The sequence below is a fragment of the Oncorhynchus kisutch genome, linkage group LG8 (assembly GCF_002021735.2).
Source record: "Oncorhynchus kisutch isolate 150728-3 linkage group LG8, Okis_V2, whole genome shotgun sequence".
In the NCBI taxonomy this organism is placed as follows: Eukaryota; Metazoa; Chordata; class Actinopteri; order Salmoniformes; family Salmonidae; genus Oncorhynchus; species Oncorhynchus kisutch.
Window position 1 is genome coordinate 35,134,455 of NC_034181.2, and position 20,322 is coordinate 35,154,776.

At 45.0% G+C, this 20,322-nt stretch overlaps 1 protein-coding gene across 3 annotated transcripts; it reads left to right on the forward strand.

The window, feature by feature from the left end:
* Positions 1–290: 290 nt before the first annotated feature.
* LOC109895795 (paxillin-like) lies at positions 291–18,495 on the forward strand. 3 transcript variants are annotated; one of them, XM_031830196.1, is made up of 13 exons: positions 304–502; positions 10,674–10,873; positions 10,957–11,042; positions 11,172–11,311; positions 11,485–11,677; positions 11,924–12,038; positions 12,231–13,436; positions 14,419–14,691; positions 15,500–15,655; positions 15,785–15,958; positions 16,070–16,151; positions 16,237–16,385; positions 16,483–18,495. In XM_031830196.1, the coding sequence occupies exons 1-13, from the start codon at positions 490–492 to the stop codon at positions 16,747–16,749; spliced, it is 3,054 nt and encodes a 1,017-aa protein (XP_031686056.1). In that variant the 5' UTR covers positions 304–489; the 3' UTR covers positions 16,750–18,495. The 3 variants fall into 3 exon arrangements, with proteins under 3 accessions (XP_020345376.1, XP_020345375.1, XP_031686056.1); XM_020489787.2 differs by lacking the exons at positions 12,231–13,436; positions 14,419–14,691 and having other exon boundaries at positions 291–502; XM_020489786.2 differs by lacking the exons at positions 15,500–15,655; positions 15,785–15,958; positions 16,070–16,151; positions 16,237–16,385; positions 16,483–18,495 and having other exon boundaries at positions 295–502; positions 12,231–14,455.
* The last annotated feature ends 1,827 nt before the right edge of the window (positions 18,496–20,322 follow it).

A 20,322-nucleotide genomic window follows, 5' to 3' on the forward strand; every position in this document is an offset into this window, starting at 1 on the left:
AAGTATGAAAATATGTGGAATTTACCTCCATACTGCCTTGTAATGTCCAATTAATAGGCTACTATGCATATAATAACAATATAGGTAAGAGTAGCTGCTGTACGTTATGTATTGACGTGTGTAACAGTGTTTCATCAGTCGCGCTTACAATGTTTTCATGTAACAATGTTTCTTTGTGGCAACCTGTCTGATACCGTAGGCTATTTTGTTATCACTCGCTAGAGGCCGCCCTTTATCAAAGGAAAGTTCTTTACCCGGACCAGGTTATTTTACGCCTGCTAAATTAGGTTACTTTCATGTCGGCTATTGCGTAGGCTATATAAATGCCCGTCGCGGTGAAGTACACATGCACATCGCAACTCGGTCCTGTACTGTACTTCACAACCAACTTCAGCAGAGTAAACTATTGAGATTTTGAAAGGAAACCACGGACGCCGAAAAGTTGTTAAACCTTTACAGGAACCTTTCACTGGTGAAGCCAACGCTGGAATGGACGATTTAGGTACATTTCATACCGTGTCCTTTTCTAATCTCAGCCGTTTTCTATTCAGCATAGCGGAAAGTATGGGTTGAGAAAGTCATGTATTTCAAGGCAGCGGGGATTTCTTTCAAGATCTTGGGATAATCGAGGGCCAGAGATTTGTTTTAATATCTGAGCTCAACAGGCATAAAATTGTAGGCTAAACTACATTCAATAGCTTCGAATTTAACCCCGTTTATCCACTTTTCATTCCATGTTTTACTTCTTTGAATGGAACAATGACAATGGTCAACTCTTGCATAAATTATTTACTTTATTTTAGATAACACTTTGGCATAAATCTGTCCGATTATGTATCAACATCGTTGGTTTATATAGAAACGAGGTTCCAACACCACCAATGTTAATTGGCTTTACCCTCATAGGCCGCGAAGTTATCCGCGTTTTGTTTTGTACTAAAACGTTCGTATCATTACAGTTCATATAGGTGCTTTGAAGTTATCTAAAGTAACACTTTTAGCTTTTGGGTCCAGTGTTAGTCATATTCTAAATGGCGACACCAGCTCCATATAAGAAACGCATGTGAAATTACATGATAAATAGTGTATGTCTATCCTTTAAAGAAAATGTATCATCACGCCCATTGTCGTTTCTTGTGTGTCAAATATGGAAAGGGGGAAAAGTCTGACTTGTTAGAGACCATGAGGTGTAAGTATTGGTTGTGCCTTCTTAACAGGCAGGATGGAAGCTCTCCCAAATGCTGAAATTGGCAGACTTGCTACCTTTTCCTGGCATACCAGAGGTGAAACTAAATAGTTATTATATAATGGTTGGGTGCCTACTTAGATGGTCCATGCTATCAGGGGACCCTGGTTTTAGGAATGATGTTCCAGGGATCCTGACTAGCTGACCTCTTATACTGTAGTGGTAGTCCTTCTGTGGTGGGAGTAGTACCAGTAGGCCTATTTTATGGGTCTCATGACTCTTTTGACCCCTGTCCAAAGCCTAATGTTTAGAGTACATACTCAGACATTACAGTAGCCACCTGGAGCAATATGGGTCTTCAAAAGAATAGAGCACTTTTTCACACAAATATGCACCAGAGATATTTACACAAAGAAACACTTGGAACCGGCTTATCTCAAATAGCTAAACCTGCTATACATCAAGCTGCACCGTTCATACACACAGATCATATTCCATGGTTACATGCATCAGTGATTTTTTGGCACCAAGTGTCTGGTTGATCATGCTGGCTGATAGGTCACCCCCCAATGCCACCATTTACCCGTCAGTCTATTTTCTGTGACAAGATAGCTGACCAGTCAACTGTTATAGTTCACTGACCCTTGACCTGTGGCACTACACTTAGAACTCAAAAAGTCTGTATATATTTTTTAAATAGATTTCATCAGGTTGCCAATTCACTAAACCTTCTCAGATTAGAAAGTGTGTTATTGAATAAATGCAATTGCTTTCATCTTCATGCACAGAAGGGTGTTGGCATGTAGCCAAGAGGCTAGAGGCAGGCCAGCAACCAAAGCATGACTCTCTCTCCTGTGCTTTCAAATCCTCAGGGTGTGTGTCAGTGTCTCAGTTGATTGAACTGATCAAGTGATACACATTTTCTTTCTCTCTAAGGAAATGGACAATAAAGTAATCTTCATTAAAAAGAATAGTCCAGTAGCTGTTTGAAATAGCTTATGTTAAGTTTCAGCGACGTGTTTTTGGCTTGTTTAAGTAGAGGGATGAGGAGCCATATTTTGAGCTTGGCCTGATCTGAGAATACCTCCAGGGCTCATTAGTTGCTCTGGGCCAGTGAAAGGACTGATTGTTAACTGAGGGAGAGCCTGTCGTCTCACTTAAGTTGGGAAGCAGGCCTGAGGGAGGGGGAGAGGCTGCTGTGGAATGTCTAACATCATTGTTTGTCAGGGTTGAAGGCCAAATACTCACTGGGTCACGGCTCACCTCCTCCCACCAGTCCGTTCCACTGGCACTGTAAATAAATCTCTAGAGCTCTTTACAAACAGGTACTCTCAGTCAGTCCTACTACGTCCTTCTAGTAAAACCCTATTCCATGGTCTTTGCATGGATGACCTACTGCTGCATAACCCAATCATCCCATCCTCTCTCTACTTGGCTCAGTGTACTAGATATGTCCCCATTTCAAGGTGGGTTCTGTAGTGCCGTGTGAGTAACCTAGGTTAAACGAGACCTGTGAACGTTCCAGAGACCCATCTCACGCTGCTCTGATCAGGTGGTGGCCAGGCCCAGAACCATTACTGATGTGGCTGCAGTGCAGCTGATCCTTCCTCCTGATGACTCTTTACCCACACAGTGCCAATCAGTGTCAGATGGCCTATCTTACTGGTGTGTTTGATGTGTGAAGTCTCCACTCTCCTCTGTGAATTCCTCAGGAGCCTGTGAAATGTAGACTCAGTGCTGGGGGAGCACACGGATTGGCTGACTGACCCAGTGGGCTGAAGCAGCCTTCGGTTATGTTATGACTGGTCATCAGGATAGAGCGCAGTGTGTGGGTGGTGTATAGGTTGGCAGCTGGTCAAGAGGACAACACTATAGGAGAGGCAATGTTGCAATCTGTTGAACAGTGATCCTCTTTGAGGACATGTGGACTGCATTAGTTGATTACCTTATAGAAAAATGAAAATATCCCCTGGTTCAAGAGAGGACTTGGCGCTTGTTAAATGGGGTGATCCTAAATGTTTACGATGTTTGCCAGCCACACTTTAAGTTAGACACGTAGCCATCCTTACAACTTTGGCAGTTGATCCTTAATGAGTTAATGTATTTCAGTGTGTCAGCAGTGAGGAAGTGTTACCAGGCTAGTCATCACCCCTAGGGACCTGTAGTGTTACTGACTGTATGCATACCACTACAGTGTGTTTGAGTGGGCCTGCTTTCTGTACTAATGGGATGGTCCTCTCTGTAAATGAGTCCAGTCCTTGTGCTCTCAGTGCTCTGTCCACACCCATCCTGTTCTGAGTCTGGGGAGGGGAGCTGCATGGCTGACCTCATCGCTTAGGCAACAGACCCTGCCTCACATCCCGAGGAAATGGAGAAGAAAACAATGAGCAGAATCAGCATTCAGGGTTCAGGAAACGCAGCAAGAGATACAGGCTCTGCCACCGCTGTTAAGGATGTGTTTTTGACCAATAAAAGTCAGTCGTTGTCCCCTCTCTCTCGCCTTTATTTCCTAAACTGTTTCCCTCTGTCACTCTCTTCCCCCTTCTCACTCTGGCCGTGTTTCTTGGCTCTTAGAACAGTGCTGATTATATTCCTGATGGGTCCGAATAATGGAGCAGGAATCAGTTTGCGCTGGATTCTTCCCACATTACTCAGGCTGGGACACCCCAGGGCATGTTGTTCAAAGAGCTCAGTGTGGCTGTGGCACTCTGCTCTGTGGAGGTCTCCACAGGGTCACAGTACATGGAAGTTGGCTGGCTGTTTTTGGAGGTTGGTTGGTGTGATTCAGTGCTGAACATTGAGAGAAGAGAAACCAAACAGTAAATTCTTGATGTTTTCACACCTCCGCCCCCAACAGACACATACTCTGAATTCACAGTAGCTGCTCGATCTCACATCTATTGGTGTGAGTTTGTCCTCAATGTCTAAGTGTGACTGTCTGTGTCAGAATGGCCTTTAGACTTCCCTGTCGTCTGATTTACTGACTTGTGGGGAAGCTCTTTTATTTTAGTCCAGCGATCTCTTCAGGGAGTGTCATCTTTCGGATATGGGGCTGCTTGGGCGGGTATTTTTAGTGATGTTTCTTTTGAAGCCACTGACCTGATCTTGCTTCAAGATCCTTCTGTCTTTCTCTGAAACACCACACCACTCTGTCCCTGCTCCCTTCAGTATGTCTTTAAGCTCACTGTTCCCCCCCTACTCTCTCTGTAGTGTAACCCCCCCTATTCTCCTCTGGTATCTCTCCCTCCACCCCTTTCTGGCCCCAGTCTCTCCTGATTGGTATAAATATCATGTTGGGTAGGCCCGATGGGATAGTGTTTCTTCCTACATGTGGCTCTGGCCAGCTCTGCTCTCTGCCCCCCAGCTATTAACATGTGAGCTGTGAACCCTGGTGGCCCATCACTGTATCCAATGTGTCAGTAGGAAAGTTGAACTGGCCAGCCTGGGCTGCCTGCTGCCTGCCCGCCTGGGAAGCATGGCTCCCTGGGCCTGCCATGGGTAATAAAAACATTGACATCTCTCTTATCCTGGACTCAAGTATATTGTACTTTGTTGATCTGGCCCTATTGTTATTATCTAATTATAGCATAGTACTTTCATTGTTTTTTAAACTGACAAATGTATTTATATTTTTTCCTCTCTTATCTGGAACCTTGTACAACTGATTGAATGATGGTTTCTGTCTGGTTAATCATATCCTGTATTGCAAAACATTATACACTGAACAAAGATATAAATGCAACAATTTCAAAGATTTTACTGAGTTACAGTTCATATAAGGAAATCAGTCAATTGAAATCAATTCATTAGACCCTAATCTATGGATTTCACATGACTGGGAATCCAGATATGCTTCTATTGGTCACAGAACCAGTCAGTATCTGGTCAGTATCTGGTGTGACCACCATTTGCCTCATGCACACATCTCCTTCGCATAGAGTTGATTGTGGAATGTTATCCCACTCCTCTTCAATGGCTGTGTGACGTTACTGGATATTGGTGGGAACTGGAACATGCTGTCATACACGTTGATCCAGAGCATCCCAAACATGCTCAATGGGTGACATGTCGGGTGAGTATGCAGGGAAAAACTGGGACATTTCCAGCTTCCAGGAATTGTGTCCAGATCCTTGCGACATGGCTGTGCATTGTCATGCTGAAACATGAGGTGATGGCGGCAGATGAATGGCACAACAATGGGCCTCAGGATCTTGTCGCGGAATCTCTGTCCGTTCAAATTGCCATCCACAAAATGCAATTGTGTTCGTTGTTGGGTGGCTTATGTCTGCTCATACCATAACCCCACCTTCACAAAGGGGCACTCTGTTCACAACGTTGACATCAGCAAACCGCTCGCCCACACGAAGCCATACACGCTGTCTGCCATCTGACTGGTACAATAGAAAACGAGATTCCTCTGTGAAGAGCACACTTCTCCAGTGGCCATCGAAGGGGAGCGTTTGACCACTAAAGTCGGTTACGACGCCAAACTGCAGTCAGGTCAAGACCCTGAGGTCAACGAGCACGCAGATGAGCTTCCCGTAAACGGTTTCTGACATTTTGTGCAGAAACTCTTTCGGTTGTGCAAACCCACAGTTTCATCAGCTGGATGTGGAGGTCCTGGCATGGCGTGGTTACACGTGGTCTGCAGTTGCTAGGCTGGTAGGACGTACTGCCAAATTCTCTAAGACGACAGCTTTATAGTAGAGAAATTAAGATTCAATTCTCTAGCAACAGCTCTGGTGGACCTTCCTGCAGTCGGCATGCCAATTGCACGCTCTCTCAAAACATGTGGCATTGTGTTGTGTGACATAACTGCACAGTTTAGAGTGGCTTTTTATTGTCCCCAGCACAAGGTGCACCTTTGTAATGATCATGCTGTTTAATCCACTTGTTATGCCAAACCTGGCAGGTGTATGGATTGTCTTGGTGAAGTAAAAATGCTCACTAACAGGGATGTAAACGAATGTATGCAGAACATTTGAGAGAAATAAGCTTTTTGTGCATATGGTACATTTCTGGAATCTTTTATTTTTCAGCTTATGAAACATGGGACTAACACTGAGTTTTATATTTTTGTTCAGTGTATTTTGTTTTCTTTTCATATTTGCTACTTTCATGTATGTTACATATTATGTTTTTTTTATAGTACAAATCATCCTTCTTTTGTTCTTGCCCTCCATCACATGCCTCCCCATCTCCTCTGCCACCCTCCTCTGTTTCCCTGGCTGATTTCTCTCTGAGGCAGACAGTGGAATGTGTGGAATGCACCTTCCCGCCCATCAGATAAAGACTGCAGGGTTTTGGTACGGGCAGGAGGAGGGGGGGCTACAGACTGCGGCAAGAATATACACGTACACCCACCACCCAAAGAATGCCCATACAGTAAGCACACAACACTAGACTGTTGGCTTATGTTTGAACATCATGACTTTATATGAGACCCTTTTGTTGAAAGAATCACGACAGGAATGTATTGCTAATCTATTTAAGTCATTGAAGCTGCAATAAACAAAGTCAGGTGACTTGAACTCTTTTGCTAATGGCCTGCTTTTGCTAATGGCAGAATGAATGCGTCTCCCATAGAAGTGAGCAGTCTTATAATTGCATTTTTCTCAGAAGTCGTCAGGATTTGCTCTGAAAAGAGTGGACTTTACCCATCTCAAAGATTTAATGTGTTACACCCCCCCCCCCCCCCCCCCCCCCCCCAAACCAACTCAGGCCACAGCCCCTTTGTCATCGACGTTTCAGACTCAACGCTGCCCTCCACAGGAGGGACAATAAACACAAATTAATGAATTTATTCCAGTGGCATTTCCTTCAGCACACTCCAGTAAACCTGTATGTCAATGTAGCCCGGGCCTGAAGAACTATACAGGAGTGTATTGCAGCAGACCTTTAGCTATGACTAAATATCCTCCACTCATTGCTCTTAGTTGAATTAACTATCCCTTTTACAATGAAGGTGGGGTACCAGCTTCTACTAGGTACACCCTTGAGTAGTCCATACATTACCCATATATCCATTAAAGGCATGATTGAAACACTTAGATTCTCACTGGAATCTCCAACTGATCATTACCTCAGGGGTTGGCCAGGGTCAGATATAGTAGCAGCGCGGGGGGGGGGGGTTAAATCTAGTAATCTAGTCATACTAAGCAGAGAATAGACTAGAGATCCCGGTCTGGCATACTGAGGTACTTGGCGGTGTGTTCATTCCTCTCAAAGTGGGGGGTTGGTAAGGCTTGCCTGCACTGCCATGAGTAAGGTCGACATTATTCTGTGTACTAGTATATCATACCTAGCTTGCTATGTGTGATATAGTGTTTCAGTAATGACTTTCGTGATTATTTATTATTAAAGGGGAAACCACACCATGGTTGACAATTTAGAGAGAGGAAAGTGATTTTCATTAGGCTTCATTGTAATAGTGAAGAAGGAGACTTTAAGACCTTTGTCAGCATGTCTGCACCAGGTGCAGCTCATTTCCAGCTGGTAGTTATAGTTCAGCACGTTTGCACTGACATACTTGCTGAGAGTACAGCTTTAAATAGGTTTTGCTCCCATGTGGTTTAACATCTTGCTACTGGTTGGGGTCTCTGTTCTAAATGAACAGTGGGGGAAGTACTGTGGAAGGAAGTTGTGGTAGAGAATAGGTTCTAATAAAGTCAAGGTTCTATAGAGATTATTTTATTTTTTACGGGCTAAAAAGTTCAGTCGGTTAACAGAAGTAGACAGACACCTAGTTCCTTTTTTATTTTTTTCTGAGAGAAAAAGGAAGCCCCGGGGTGAGTTGGAGGGAGAGGCTTTGAGTAAGGAATTGTAATAATATCCAGTGCCTGTTTCTGATTTGCCCCCGCCACCACACCCTTAGCAGATGGGTCATTAGCTAGTCGTAGTCCTCTCAGTCCCTCTGTTTTGTATACACAGTTACGCACTCGCATATGCCACCTGACGACCCAGTACCCAAGACTATCAGAAGTAATAGTAAGGGGGAATTTTGCCCAGTGAAGATTAACATTTGCTCTGAACTATAACTCTCCAACTGTTAATGCCATCTTAGTTTCTTGCATGTGTGTTTTTGCTTTGTTTGACTTAAAGAAGATTTTGTGTGTGTGTGTGTGTGTGTGTGTGTGTGTGTGTGTGTGTGTGTGTGTGGGACCTAAGATGGACTTTTTGACTGTGGTCTTAGGTGCAGTATGTATGATGCCCACTTGAATTTGACTGTGGTTCACCTCATGAAGTTGTTGTTGTAAAGTTGGGATCTTAGACTCTCTATTTATCAGATCATTTAGTTGAACCAATTTAATGTTCTCTAGGTTTTACGCTTGTTTACTTAAAATAGACTGAGGATTCCCTGTGCCATCATCCCAGTATGTGCAACATTTTAACAGGCTATTCTTAACTGACTGAGGATGGATGGATGGAGTGATGTCAGGGTCTATTTTGTTCTGGTGTTCTAAGGGACACTAATGCTGTGCTGTACACTTGATAACCCTGGAGGAGATATGCTGTCTGTCTCATGCTCACACAAATCTTCTTGGAAAAGAGAGAAACTATTTCTGTTGAAGACAAATGGAACAACGGACAATCCAAGACACATAGCCAGGTACTTACTGACAGGAGCTATATATTTTTTAGGGCCCAATAGAAAGATTTGATGGGACGGGGGGGAGAGAATAGTGGGTTTAGAAATTACACTGGGGATTTGTGTGTCTGTGGCACTATGCTGATGACCTAATCTTAGCTCCTGGGGCAGGACAGGACAGGACTACTGTGGAGGGGCCCTGGGGAGCAGGCCTTTTTTTGGAATGAGGAGGCTGAGTGACCGGTTGGAATGAGGGACTGACTCATACACTTAGGAATTGTCCGTTTAGACACCCGCCTCTTGGTAGACTCCAGACTGTCTTGGTACAGTTACATATCACAATGTAATTTCTGCGCTGTACCTGCACCAAAACTCCAGCATTTTTGGTGCATAGCTTGTTCTTCATCTTTTAAATAGGAAGCTAATTTGTTTTCAGTACTTTTACTTCCATGACTGAAACTCATTTTATCATGGCCCTCTTGTCAAAACCTCTGCAACTTATCCAGAACGCTGCAGCCCGCCTGGTTTTCAACCTTCAAGTTTTCCCATGTCACCCTGCTCCGACGCATACTCCACTGGCTTCCAGTTGAAGCTCACATCCACTACAAGACCATGGCGCTAACCTACGGAACAGCAAGAGGAACTGCCCCTCTCTACCTTCAGGCTATGCTCAGACCCTACACCCTGACCCGAGCACTCTGTTCTGACACCTCAGGTCTCTTGGCCCTCATACCCCTACGGGAGGGCAGCTCAGCCCAGTCCAAGCTCTTCTCTGTCCTGGCACCCCAATGGAGGAACCAGCTTTAGGACAGCAGAGTCCCTGCCCATCTTCTGAAAACATCTGAACCCCTACCTCTTCTAACCGTATCTTAAATAATCCTCCTCTGCACCGTGACATCTAGCTCTGACTCTAATGATGGCTATGCCTGTGATATGTGGTAGCCATCTTAGAATGCACTAACTGTGTCACTCTGGATGACATGTAAATGTCTTGTCCCTCTGCAGCAGACACACTGAGCAGTGTACAAAACATTAAACAACTTCCTAATATTGAGTTGCACCCCCTTTTGCCCTGAGAACAGCCTCAATTCGTCAGGGCGTGGACTACATGGTGTCAAAAGTGTTCTACAGGGATGCTGGTCCATGTTGACTCCAATGCTACCCACAGTTATCAAGTTGGTTGGATGTCCTTTGGACTATTCTTGATACACATGGGAAACTGTTGAGCGTGAAAAACCCAGCAGCGTTGCAGTTCTTGACAAAAACCAGTGCACCTACTACCATACCCAGTTCAAAGGCACTTAAATATTGTCTTTTCTATTCACCCTCTGAATGGCACACATACACAATCCATGTCACAAGGCTTACATTCTTATTTAACGTGTCTCCACCCCTTCATCTACGCTGATTTGAAGTAGATTTAATAAGTGACATCAATTAGGGATCATAGCTTTCACCTGGTCAGTGTGTTGTGGAAAGAGCTGGTGTCCTTAATGTTTTGTACACTCAGTATGCAATATGTTTGGAACATCAAATCGCAATAAAATCACAGTATCGAATTGCAATACATATCGTATTGTAAGGTCTCTGGCAATTCCCAGCCATAAACGCTACGTGCTTTACATGTTTCACAGTCTAACGGAGGCAACATAACTAAATCTGCAAACTATTGACATTCATACTAAGCATAGGAAAAGTTGTGTTGCATCTTGATCTTCTGTGAATGATGGTTCCAGAAAGAAGTGAAGGAATAGTGTTCGAGTGACGACCCAACGTCTGCCCTTCCCTCGTGATGTCACGATACTGTGGCAGCATTAGGGTTTGTATTTCTGTCAAATATTTATGAGTGTCAGAGCTCTAAACTGTGTCTAACCATGGAAGCATTTCTTACCAACTCAGACGCTTTGTTGGCGGACCTGGAATCCACGACATCCCACATTTCCAAGCGTCCTGTGTTCCTGTCTGAGGAAACCCCCTACTCTTTCCCCACCGGGGGAAACTCCTACCAGGATGTGTCAGTCCCTCCCCCGGTGCCGCCCCCTCCCTCCGCTGAGGCTCTGAATGGCTCTGTGATTGACTCCCTCCACTCCTCCCAACAGGTCAGTCGCACATCAGACTCGCGCATATCATTCAGTAAATGGCTTTTCAAGACTGAACTGATTGACTGTTCTCTTCTCCGCAGTCCTTGGGTTCAGCTCCAAAGAGCTCATGGTCCAGGGACAGTAGCAGCCCGCCCCGGTCCCACATTGAAGAGGACCACGTGTACAGGTAGGCAGGAGGACCATAGGAACAGATCCCTAGGAAGGGACCTCCACTGGGAGACTACTAGACTGTCTGTCACTCTGTTTGTTTCACACTTTCCACACAATTGACACCCATTGTCTCTGCCTCTGTCAGTTTCCCTAACAAACAGAAGTCTGCTGACCCATCTGCGGGAGCCATGAGTTCCCCGCTAGGCAGTAACCTGTCAGAGCTAGACCGGCTGCTCCTGGAGCTCAATGCTGTCCAGCAGAACTCTCCCTCTTTCCCCACCACAGGTAGACAGACAGCAAACCACATCCTACATAAATATTCACTAGGTGTTTATATTACCAAAGTGGTACTTACCTCTGCCATCAACTGTGCAATAGGTGGTTTAGTTCTTGCAGTATGTGTTTACTACATGTTACTGTGATGATGAACGATGTCCCGCTGTCCTCTCTACCCACAGAGGAAACCGCCCCACCCCTGCCATCCTGCAGCATTACCAACTATGTGCAGCAGAACGGGGGGCCCCCTGACATCATGGTGAGCCCTCCCGTTCAGGAGAAGCCCAAACAGAATGGGACCAGGGTGGTGGAAGATGGCCGGCCCACAGTGGAGAGTCTGCTGGATGAGCTGGAGGGTTCTGTACCCAATCCCAGGTCAGGATATTAGCAGTTACTGCTACTCAAGAGTTACAGATGAACAAGGATGAGTTTGTCATAACTTTGATTTATAGGATATGTACTAACTAGCAATGGGATGATGGTAATAATCTACTGTAGCCTGGATTGTGGTGCTCTATCTGATCACATGCAATGATTGTAGGAATAATAACTTGTTTCAGGGGGTCTGGGTTGGATTGTGTTTGTGATCATGTGCTTTGTTTGTGTCTTCTGCACCCCCAGCCCCTCTGTTCTTCACAGTGAGCTGGACTCTCCCTCTCAGCAGCAGGCCAGAATCTCAGCATCCTGTGCTACACGCGAGCTTGACGAGCTCATGGCCTCCCTGTCCGACTTCAAGGTGCACAGCAGTCTGTGTGTGTTGACAGGACTTACGCTTGTCCTTTTATGAAAGAAATCCTTTATTAGATTCCTTAAATTCTATATTTTCTGATCTGATTATTTCTCTTTATCTTCCTGCTCTTGTGGTGTCCTTTTCCTCTCCTGTCCTGTTCTTGGCTCCTTGGGGTCTATGAACCTTTTTGATCCCCAGCTGGATCAAGCAGAAATCTCCCCCAGCTGCACTCTGGAGGTCCATCCTCATCCATGTACCCCCTCCTCCCCTGTTGCAGCTGCCCCCTCCCCCCTCCTTTCCTCTCAACCTGCCTGTGACTCCCCTCTCTTATCACTGCCTGACTGGGAGCTGCACATAGAGGAGGAAGGTGGCGGGGCAGTGTCCTCTCCACATCCCTCATTATCAAGCCCTCCCCCAGCAACTGTAACCTTCCAGAGCCCTCTGTTCTTTGCAGAGAGTGAACCAGAAGCCTTCATCGACGTCTCTGCCACCATGCTGTCCTCTCATCAGAAGTCCTTGGTAGTTCTCAACCACTCCAAACCTTCACCTAGCACAGACACCAGTCCTCCCAATGCTGCTAGACCATCACTCACCTCAGCCAGCACCACGCTGGACCAGAACCCCTTAAAATCCCCTAGTCCGTCTCTAGAACGTGGCATAACTCCTCCCTCTGTTACCAAAAGCCCCAGTCCCCTAACTGACATGGATCTAAGTTTATCGACTCCAACTACTACTAAGAGCCTTAGTCCTGTTCCTTTCTCTTACTCCAAGTCCCCTACTCCTCTCACTGCTTCGAAAGCCCCCTCACCATCTCTGGTCACATATCCCAAGGCTCCCCCTCCCCCAGCTCTCACTAGCCCCATGATCTCAAGGAGAGTTCTGCAGCCAGTCCCTGCAGCTGAGCCCTCTCTGGATGAAGCCCTGGATAAGCTGCTGGCCATGCGTTTGGCCAAGATTGAGAACGATAAAGTCCCTATGGAGGCACCTCGGCTGAAGCGGGAGGTGGTGCATGAGAAGTGCATCATGCCCTTAGACAGAAGCGAGGTGCAGCCGGACACCACCGGAAGTACCCGGGACGGGGCAAGAACCGGGGACGAGGCAAGTACCCATGAAGGGACATTTACCCGGGAAGGGTCAGTAATAAGTGGACATGTTGATGGGTATAGGGAGCTCATGGACTGGGCCGATGTGGAGCTGAACATGTGTCTCCAAGATGGACTGGATGGTGGTATGACTCCAAATACAGAGAGACCTTATACAGATGGGAGCATGACCCCGACGACTGAGGCCAGCTGGATGGATGAGTCCCTGGATGGCTCCTCCTGCCCTGGGACTCCTGATGCTTCCCTGGACCTGCCTCTGCTGCAGCAGGCCACTGTGGACAGGGTCTCAGCATCTGGACATGTATGGGACTGCCCTCACCGCCACACTGTTTTGGATCTGCACAAACACACACAGAAACAACAGTCAGGGTTGGGTAGGTTACTTTCGAAATGTAATCTATTAGTTACTACTTACCTATCCAAAATTGTAATCGGATACTTTTGGATTACTTTGCCCTTAAGAGGCATTAAAAGACAAAGGATCCATCCAAAAGCATTTGGTGTGTCATCATAGTCGTCTCCAGGCTTGCTCACGTGGAACAAACTTAAACTAGCACCTTTTTTCAATCCCGACTTGAAAACAGAAAGGTGTCCGTTTTTTTGCAAACATCCTTTTTAAATTGAAACGTTATCTAGTTTTTAAAAGTATCTGTAATCTAATTACAATATTTTTATTTTGTAATGCGATTACATGTAACTAGCTACTCCCCAACCCTGGTCAGCGTTAAATGTTATTCATACAGTAGCATAACAGATTTCTGCCATCTCAGGAAGCTGGTTGTTTTGATACCAAAACATCTGTTCTTTTTGTTGTTGTTGAGATAATGCCATTACAATCTGCACACCAGGATGTTTGCTGCTACTGCATAGTGGCTAATTATTCACTGCCTGGCTGTGTTCTTTGTTGGCATGTTATTCTTTTAAACCGCACAATTTAATTTGTGACCACATCCTATGACTACCTCACTTGTTGCACCAGTGTGGCATGACGCCCCCATCTTGCACAACTATGTTCTGCTAAATGGTCAGGGAGCATATGGGGACTGTGGGCGGTTGGATGGGGTCTGCGCATGTGAGACCACATGAGTGTGACTGACACATTCCTTTGGACGACTTTAACCACTGCTGCTACACACGCTTGAGGAGGCGGCTGCTTTTGGCTTTGAGTGAACTGGAATGATGCTTGATCTGAATGGACTGCTTCCTCTGAACTGAACCACTCACCTGGCCTGCGGTATTGTAACTGGATCACAGTGGATTCCTGATGCTCGTTCTCCTTCTAGCTTAAATCAGTGATTAGGCGCACCAAGGAGACCTCCAACGTACACCCCATGTACCGAGAGGGTCACCCCCGGAGGGGGAGGGTGGGCCCCATAATTGTCAACAAGAGCAGCTCCCAGGACCGCCTCATAGAGGAGCTGCAGGGGAAGCTGGGGATTGGTCGATTGGCTGACCGCCGGCGTAAGCAGCCGGACGATTGGCTCACTGAGGGTATCATCGTCATGTCCAAGCCACAGCGCTTCCGTGGCGACGGGGCAGCGAACGAGGTGGACAAGGTTGGCCTGGATACGATCACAACAGGCTCCCACCATCCCAGATATTATTGCACATTTCTCATTAATTTTTACTCAAATTTTACTTCACTTTCAGTTCTTTACCTTTCATTTTGTCTTTCTCTCTGGTTGTCCCTGTCTCTTCTTCTCCTCAGATCATTATTCCCCCAGAGTCCCCTCTACCTCAGAGGGTCATTTACCCACCCCAGTCTCCCCCAGCACCTCGTCACACTCCTATTATAGAAAAACCCAGTAGACCCCCACCTATGCAGCGGACCCCTGCGCCTCTACCTCCTACGCCTCCCCCCTGCCCCCCTCCTCCACCCCAGGAACCCATCCCTCCCCCACCTATGAAGCAGACCCCTGCCCCTCCTACGCCTCCCCCCTGCCCCCCTCCTCCACCCCAGGAACCCATCCCTCCCCCACCTATGAAGCAGACCCCTGCTCCTCTACCTCCCCCACCTCCGCTTGTACAACCTCCATCCCCACCTGTCCCAGTATGGCAGGCCCCTGCCCCCAAGCCAGCACCCTCTCCACCAGTGCAGCCTGCACCACCACCACCTCCCCCCAAAGTCCTGGTGTCTGTTGGCTGTCAAACCGAATACGACCCAATCTTACCTCTAATGCAGGCATGGCTCTCTCTACCTTTTCTATTTCTATAACAGAACGCCTTCTCTCTTTCTCACTGGCTTCAGTTTCCTTCATTAAACCTTCAATAAATGTAATTATTTGTACAGATGTATTTTTATGAGATAATGCACTGTGCTCTGGTGTCCATCCTATCCTCTCACCCTCCTCACCCTTTTGACAGATGGCCCAGGGGAAAGGTGGCCCTGGAGGCCCCCCAACGCAGGTCAACAAGCTGGACAACATGCTCGGCAGCCTGCAGTCTGACCTCCATAAACTGGGTGTGCAGACTGTTGCCAAGGGAGTGTGTGGGGCCTGCTGTAAACCAATCGTGGGACAGGTAAGGGGCTTGGGTGGGCCTGAGATTAGGCTTTGGTGGCCTTTCTAAGATCATGGTCTCGCATTACATTTAATTGCTGAGCTTTGTTGGCATGGTTAATTTACATAAACTGTTGATTTGTGTGTCCAGGTGGTGACTGCCATGGGGCGCACGTGGCACCCGGAGCACTTTGTGTGTACCCACTGTCAGGAGGAGATAGGTTCCAGAAACTTCTTTGAGCGTGATGGAGCGCCCTACTGTGAGAAGGACTACCACAACCTGTTCTCCCCACGCTGCCACTACTGCAACGGACCTATTCTGGATGTAAGTTAACACCATATACGACAAACATAACTATTACAACTAAGGCAGTGGAAAGATAGTGTAGCAATAGCAGCTAGCAGTGAGTTACTGTTCCAATGTTCATGTTTACAGAAAGTTGTGACTGCGTTGGACAGGACATGGCATCCTGAGCACTTCTTCTGTGCTCAGTGTGGATCATTCTTTGGCCCAGAGGGTGAGTTTGACCCATTCTTGGAGCTCACTTGTAAATGACCAGTTTTATAGTGAGGTGCAGAACTCATGATCTGTGTCTCCTGAAGGCTTCCATGAGAAGGATGGGAAGGCGTACTGTAGGAAGGACTACTTTGACATGTTTGCACCTAAATGTGGCGGCTGTGCCCGAGCCATCCTGGAGAACTACATCTCTGCACTGAACTCCCTTTGGCATCCAGAGTGCTTTGTCTGCAGGGTCTGTATTCTGCCTGATTCCCTTTACATAAGGGCATTCATGTTGTTATTAGTCCTGACTCGTGTACTTACTCATTACTCCCTGTTTGTGTATGCAGGAGTGCTTCACCCCATTTGTGAACGGGAGTTTCTTTGAGCATGATGGGCAGCCCTACTGTGAGGTTCACTACCACGAGCGCCGCGGGTCCCTCTGCTCTGGCTGCCAGAAGCCCATCACGGGCCGCTGCATCACAGCCATGGCCAAGAAGTTCCATCCTGAGCACTTTGTCTGTGCCTTCTGCCTCAAGCAGCTCAACAAGGGCACCTTCAAGGAGCAGAATGACAAGCCCTACTGCCAGGGCTGCTTTGTGAAACTCTTCAGTTAAGGAGTAGATTGTCTATGCCTGGAGATTTGTGTGTGTGTATGGGGGAAGTGTCTGTGTAGCTCAGGTAGTGTGTGTGTGTATGGGGGAAGTGTCTGTGTAGCTCAGGTAGTGTGTGTGCGAATCAGATTGAGTGCATTTTCTGTACTCTGATGGTGTGCGTGTGCGGAGTTCCAGCATTCTTCTAGCAGCCCCTGAAGTGTTATGGACATCCATATCAGGTCTAGGCCTGTCTGCTCTCTCTGATGCTCAGACTATCGTATGATTTCAAGCCCAAATAGTTTTGCTTTTGCAAGGAATATACGTAGATGGACTAGTGTTTGAGGTTGCTGCTCACTGGTTGAGTGTGTCTTCTGAAACCATTTGAAAGGTGTCATGTTAGAGGGAGCAGTTGACCTGTGTTTTTTAAAATCATTTGTATTTGTTTTTTCAACTGCTCAAGCAAAGGCCTTGGTGATATTTCTTTATCTTTTTCCTGTCTGAGTAACTGAGAACAGATGGTTAAAATTGTCATTGTAGCATTGACTGGAAATAGGCTGTCATTATTTTAGTACTTGTGACGCAGACAGTTGTGTCATCAGACCCCTTCAGCCTTGTGACGCACAATCATTAAAACCCCCCAAACAAGCATTTGTTGCCTTTGACAAACATACTAATGCTGACAAGTTACACTTTTGATTTGATGTATTTGAACGTTTCTATAAAATGTATGTGAGATTAATTTACAACAAACAATATGACTCCCTTTTAATGTTTGGAAAAATAGGAGTCTCATAATACAACAGATGGGTAATATTGTAACTTTGTCACCGCCAGTGCCTACCCAGTCCTTTTTAGAGCTTAAACCTTAGCTGGACTGGTTTAGGAGTTGTCTTCTGTTCAGAAAGGGCTCATGCAGTATAAAAGAGCATGCCATGATCAACATTAGAATGTATTCTGCATATAGGAGACAGTTCCATTTTACTGTGAGAATATTGTGTACATTGCATACAAAGTGCTGGTCAGTTAATATTTTTAATAACCACTCATTAAGAGAAATCCCCTAAGACATTTCATAGCAGAGATACTTTTAAACATTTATCCTTAAAGTTACTGTGCATTGTATTCCACTTTTTAATTATATAAATAGTGCACAAGGTGAAGCCCTGATGTAAGTACACACTGCTTAAATGCAAACAATACTGTATGCAACTGTAAACATTGTATGGTGAACTCAACAACCCCTTGATTCTATCCAAGTTACACTTTCAAGGAATATGCCTATTTTTGTGCCAATATATCAATGCAATGTATTTTACACTGGGGAGACCAGCAAGGTAGCCTACTGTTTATAGACTGTGATTCATGGACTCTCTCTTCAGAGCTCTGTCAGTGAGTCTACTGGATAATATGTTGATATTGGTCTGCGTGTAACTCTCTAAAGCTATGGAGGAAATGGCTTATTTAGAGAAGCATCTGAGTTGCATCTACTGTACACCAGCTGGGTTTGTGGGCTTGTAGTTTTATCATGTAATGGTTGCATTACATCATTTTATTGGACCTGTATCTTGTTCAGGGATTTACACCCAGAGCATTTCTGTTTTTATTTAGAAAATCATTTAGCCATTTGTCTACACAATTATTGTAGAAGGCTATTATTTAATCAAAGCAAATGTTTTTTTTCTCCTTTCATTTTTGAATGTCACAGTACTGAATACTGATCCAACTCATTTCATATAGGCTATACTGAAATAAAATCTGTTTTTGGTACCTAAGTGTGTCTGTGATCATGTTTACCTTTCAAGACCCTGTAGCAACTGCTATAGTAATAAATGCAGATCATGTAGTGAATGCATAACACATTTTTATGCATAATGTGATTATTACATGATGCGTCTTTTTATAATGGTGCAATAAAGTAAACCAATAATGTAACACTCTAAAACCACTTTCTTTAATGGCATGCCTATTTAAAGGCGTCGGCATGCCTCGGTTCGGCTGGCGCTTAGCTGAACTCTGCTAAGCGAACTGAACAAGTTTGCTCGTTTAAAAGACCTTCGTTTGGGGAAAAACTTGAAAAATAATCTGCAATCGTACCATTTGTCCACCTTGAGATTCTGTAGCCAGCAGTCTGAATGCCTCAATAGTCTAAATGTATCTAAGAACTCAAATCGTTTTTGCCAAGGGGACAATAGTTGCGCAATTTTACATTACAATGCTTGGTGCAGTATTTCTCAAGTAAAAAAAACACAATTGAAGGTTCCCTACTGTTGACCAATCACCGACGAAGGGCGCAGGCTTTCAGCTTGCCTCGAGGGGAAAAATGTCGTGTGCACAATCAGCCCTCCCAAAAAACTTTGCCGAAAACAAACTAACTTCGTTATATCACAAACAGTTTCGGATGGAAAGTGTGTGGACGCTTTGAAATGTCACACTTGAACTATTTGAGTCCATTGTCACAACAGACTTTGAGGGGGGGATACTATTGAAAATATCCAGTGTAGTCTGAGAAAATAAACTACATTTGAAGACCCACCTTGCAGTCATGTGATTAGCCAAATTCTAATCACACAAATATTCAAAGGGAGTTTCACTCCTTATAACAGGCCAATTTGCCTTAGAGTGGAGATGGAACCAGGCTCTTTAAAAAAAAAAAATTCACCTTACATTGCTACATCAAACATGTCTAACAAAACAAAAGACAGGTATTAACAAGAAAATACTCAAACATACAAAAAATATCAATAAAATAATACAAAAAATTATGTTAGTACAATTGTATTTACTCTGAAAAAAATCTTATGATTCAGGAAAATGTTATATCTGCGTTTTCTGTGAAAAAGGTGAGAATCTGTCTCACTTGTTCTTTGAATGTAAATTTGTGTCAGAATTTTGGGAAAACCTTGCAAAATACTTATTTACCATTATGAAAACTGCCTATGTTTTTGACATGAAAGATATGTTACTATTGCAATGATAACAAGACTTTAGATTGTACATTTTTTTTATTCTTGTTGCCAAATAGTTCATACACAAACAAAAAATCCATAATTCTATGCCAAAATGACATTTAAAAAAAATTGAATTGAACTATTTTATTAAAACATTAACCCTAGAGTGAATAACAACAAGAATAACATTTCCCGAGATGGAACCAGACTAGTGTAGCCCCGCCCACAACGACTGATGTATCCACAACAACATTACCCCTATGACCGCCAGAGAAGTATGGTTAAAGATTATCCAATATATTGACAAGATGGTCAAGTGACCACTCTAACAAACCGGGAACTAGACAAAACCTCCAGGGGACCATGAAGCAATGTCCAAAACACTTTAGGTGACCATTTTGTGACGCTCAGGGGATGTCCTAACGTCTCATTTTTGTTTGCAGGATTATATGAACAACAAAAATGGCATGCCCAGGCACACACTCTCTCACTCCCTAATTTAGACAGACTGACTGAATCACTGATTGACTGGGGTTGTGGGTCTTACTGCTAAAATCAGGTTTAGAGCTAGGATTCAGGAACGTGGTTTGGTGTGTAGTCAGCTATTACTGAAGCATGACATTTGATATGCATGGAAAAAAAGTGA

Excerpts from the sequence above, each read along its gene's own strand:
- LOC109895795 (XM_031830196.1), top strand. Across the intron at positions 14,692-15,499 it reads CAGCGAACGAGGTGGACAAG|ATGGCCCAGGGGAAAGGTGG; the intron begins GTTGGCCTGGAT and ends CCCTTTTGACAG. Across the intron at positions 16,386-16,482 it reads CAGAGTGCTTTGTCTGCAGG|GAGTGCTTCACCCCATTTGT; the intron begins GTCTGTATTCTG and ends TTGTGTATGCAG.